Source organism: Dendroctonus ponderosae, unplaced genomic scaffold, assembly GCF_020466585.1.
Source record: "Dendroctonus ponderosae isolate FM_Combo_2020 unplaced genomic scaffold, Dpon_F_20191213v2 Dpon_F_20191213_3, whole genome shotgun sequence".
NCBI classification, from domain to species: Eukaryota; Metazoa; Arthropoda; class Insecta; order Coleoptera; family Curculionidae; genus Dendroctonus; species Dendroctonus ponderosae.
This window is the reverse complement of record NW_026018508.1, coordinates 12949457-12953336: the sequence shown is the minus strand read 5'-3', so window position 1 is coordinate 12953336 and position 3880 is coordinate 12949457. Positions and strand designations below refer to the sequence as shown.

The window sequence follows — 3880 nt, the reverse complement described above, 5'->3', positions numbered from 1 at the left end:
CTTCCACATGGGTGTGGCTGGGGGAGGAGCCGCCGAACTGGCGGTGGCCGTCAGAGGCCCCATTGGGGAACTCCCTGTCAAAGTGACAGGCGATATCCATTCGGGATTCACGGCCGAATTCACTCCGGTGCAAGTGGGCGGCCACCAAATCAGCGTGGAGTACAACGGGAGGCCAGTCCAGGGCACCCCCTTTGTTGCCAAGGCGTTCGATTCCAATAAGGTGAATATTCTTCGTTGAATGTTTGCACTCGGAGGGTGGCTGTTGCCCCTCATGGTCGTCAAGGATCTCACCAATAATGTTTGACAGGTGACAGTGGGCACAGTGGCGCGCGGCACCGTAGGCCGACCTGTGACCTTTTCTGTGGACGCCAGCGAGGCGGGCGAGGGTAATTTGGAAATCACAATATCGGCCAGGGGGCTGAACATTCCCACTCAAGTGCATCCGCAGGGAAATGCGCGTTTTGCAGTCAGTTTCGTGCCTGCGGAGGCCTGCGACCACGTCGTCAATGTGGCCTTTAATAAACGACCGGTTAGTTGCTATACGGATGATTTTTGCACACGAACAGACGCTCTCTCCACGGCTGCTCCTATAAACCACAATCTCCTGAATATAACAGATCTCCTATTGTCACACTGACAGTTTGTCACAGCTTCGTTCAACCAGCACCAAGAGACAACTGTCAATGTGACAATACGAACTTGATTTGGAACGTCCGTGGTTACCACCTTGATGGTTGCTTGTTGCCAAGGTAGCTACAGACTGATCAATCGAGTGTGCCGACATATGGGAGAGCGTCCTTGAGCAAAACTCCACATTGCCATGCTCCATTTGATGAATTAGGTGTAAAGCTTGTGTCCCATGCATTCGTTTATACGATGGTACGATGATACGAAACTGTTTCTACGTCCAAATACTTTCGTATCATCGTACCATCGTATAAATGGATGCATGGGACACAGGCTTTACTCAACATGGCCCTTTAAAGTACTGTTTGAACAAAATTCACCGAACTACCATCGTTTGGAGTGTGGTGAACGCACATTTTCCCTTCGGTTGCACTAAGTGGCGTTTTTGATAGGTCGTGGGTTGTCCGTTGATTGTTTCGGTGGGTGGGAGTGGGACTGGGCCCAGCGTGACCTTGCCCGGTCCTGGACCCGTCCACAGGCCCAGCACCTTGTTGGTGAACCATCCTGGACGCCTGGAAGATATCGAAGTCAATGTGGAGGGTGAGCGATTCACTTTTCTGGGGTTCGCATGCTTTGCCTTGCAGTGCTGCATGCAACCGGGTGGGCTGCTGATCAACCAACGCCACAGCCGGGGCTTGATTTCGTTTTTTTGGTGGCTCGGTAGCATGCTTATCTCGCTTGATTTTGTTTCTTATTGCTCTGCTATTATTTGGATCAGGTTGGTATTGTTAAAATGTTTTTTTCAGGAATGTAATGCGCAATGTGTTGTATGTAAGATTTGATTTAATTTACCGGACAATTTACCCTATCTGTAGAAAGCAAATAAATTATGCCTATTTCCTTATTTTTTGGTTGTTTGTTTTCCTTGTTCGTATCACTGTCTTGCACATTTCTTTCTTTCGTTTTCAGGACACCGTCGATACGTTTATTAGATAATCCTGCCTTCCATTTTACTTGCCGCTAACCGACATCGTTTTGTTACTAACACCTTCCTTACCTTTCCCTTCGAAATTACTCTAACATTAACATTGGTTTAAGAATGTTTGTTCAACGCTTTTACATTATTTAAAATAATTTTTTTAAAATGTCTTCTTGGGGTAGATGGGGGTGCTCTTCACCTATATCATCGTTCCACAAAATCCAGCTGATTTATATGCTTTTGCGGTTGAATTAAATCAAATACTTACATTGAATGCATTGCGTCTACAAGGTAGTTTCATGGTTTTGCGTTCAGCAACTTTTTATCCCGTTGGTAGTGTTGAAATGCATAAGACGATTTGTCTGATACAAGAGTAATTCGTGAAACAATGAAATTTGATGTAAACATTTTCATTTTGTCCGAACGCCCAGTATTTACAATTTCTACGCAACATTTTAAAGATATATCACACTAGTTGTAGAAGAAAACTCATATTCCCAGGTCTCTTAAGCACGCGTATTGCTCATATATAAAACACCAATCAACAAGCCTTTATCGCACATTCTTGGCAAGTGCTAATATACAGGGTGGTCCATTTATAATGAAAAAGTTTGCATCTACTGCCGGTATACGCGAAATGACTCCAAACGTGCCTTGTTTGGCAAATTCAGAGCTTTTTTCGAGTCAATTTTATGTATTTTTTTAATCGACAATACACTGGCCCTTTCCATGAAACATCTTGATCGGTTCTACTTGGGTTTACGCTAGAAGCTGTAGAATACCAAAAGTTGTCGCCTTCACAACATCTAGATTGGAAAAACACGTTATTGATATAAAGGCTTTACAACAACACACTCAAATTTTTCTAAAGTTTGCTTTAGCATGCCAAACAAGCATTTTTAAAGCCTTAACCTGAAACCCTCCAATTGCTTATTAAGCTTATCCTCTAGACGCTTAACCCTTGCATTTCCCTTCCCTTTCCTGTCGCCGCCCAAAGCATCAAACGTGTGCCTGAATCAGGTCCAGGTGGACAGGCGGTGCCCACCCAAGTGCAACCTCTAGGCAACGGCCAGTACCAAGCCGAATTCGTCCCACGAGTGGTTGGCGAGCATCGAATTAATGTGTCGGTTTGTGGGGTTCCCACAGTCGGAAGCCCCTACGCTGCCAAGGTTTACGACGTCCAAGCCATTAAAGTCAAGGAATCTGCTAGTGGAGTCGTTGGCAAGGCGGTGACCTTCTTAGGTAAGTCCGTAGGACGTCTGAAAGGCTGTCGCTTAACTAGTAGGGATGTGTAGTGGAAACCAGCCAAGCTGGACCAGGAAACCTCGAGGTGACAGTGAATGGGGGGTTGGTGCCAACTTCAGCGCAAGCTCAAGGCCCGCACACTTACGCAATTTCCTTCACTCCTCGAGAACCGGCGGTACATTCAGTTGATCTTCGCTTTAATGGGCAGGATGTGCCGGGGAGTCCCTTCAAGTGCAGTGTCATGCCAGCAGCCCGGATTCTGGCCCCAGAAGCGTTGGATAAAGTCTCAGTTGGCAGACCTTGCAGTTTTCTCGTTGAAAGCCCCACGCCGCCCATCGTGGAGGTCCTGGGGCCTGCTAGGCGATCGTTGCCCACTCAAGTAGGCAAACCAAAGCATCTTCTCCAACTGGGAATTTTACATCCATTTCTCCCCAGGTGACTCCCCAGTTGGCAACAACCGGCAACTTCGAAGTGGCCTTTACTCCTCTGGACGTGGGCGATCATAGCGTGGAGGTCCGCCTCCCATCTGGACACATCGAAGGCAGTCCTTTCTTGGTGAAGGCCTACGATGCCAGCCGAGTCACTGTTACGGACATAATGGACGGAGTCGTGGGGAAGCCGGTCTCATTCAGCATTAATGCTTCGCAAGCTGGAGCTGGAAATCTGGAAATTATTGTGGCAGTGGGAGGGCGAAATGTGCCCAACTTTGTGCAGAGCGAGGGAAATGCGCGCTTCAAAGTCAATTTTAAACCCACTGAAGCTGCCATCCATACTCTGAGCGTCAGGTAGATTTGGAAATTGGCAATAAAGGGCGAGTGGGTGAATATTTGGCGGTTTCAGGTTTAACGGTCAGCCAGTGCCTGGTTCTCCATTCAGCTGCAAGGTTCAGCCTGGCAACATTCAACCTCGGGTTCCAGTCTCCGGATCGGGCATTGAATTGGCTTCGGTCAGCGTGCCTGCAGAGATTCAAATTGAAGGCGTCACTGGTAGGGAACTAAACATTTTTTACAAACTTCTTTTTGGGTATTT

At 47.2% G+C, this 3880-nt stretch overlaps 1 protein-coding gene across 1 annotated transcript in view; it reads left to right on the top strand.

Moving 5' to 3' along the window:
* Positions 1-3880, top strand: part of LOC109537263 (filamin-A) — a 27787-nt gene that overhangs the window by 17124 nt on the left and 6783 nt on the right. Inside the window, exons 18-24 of the mRNA XM_048664728.1 lie at positions 3-220; positions 308-529; positions 1080-1227; positions 2627-2848; positions 2902-3230; positions 3287-3636; positions 3692-3837. Of these exons, the coding sequence (XP_048520685.1) occupies positions 3-220; positions 308-529; positions 1080-1227; positions 2627-2848; positions 2902-3230; positions 3287-3636; positions 3692-3837 (1635 nt within the window). The remainder of the gene's footprint in view (positions 1-2; positions 221-307; positions 530-1079; positions 1228-2626; positions 2849-2901; positions 3231-3286; positions 3637-3691; positions 3838-3880) is intronic.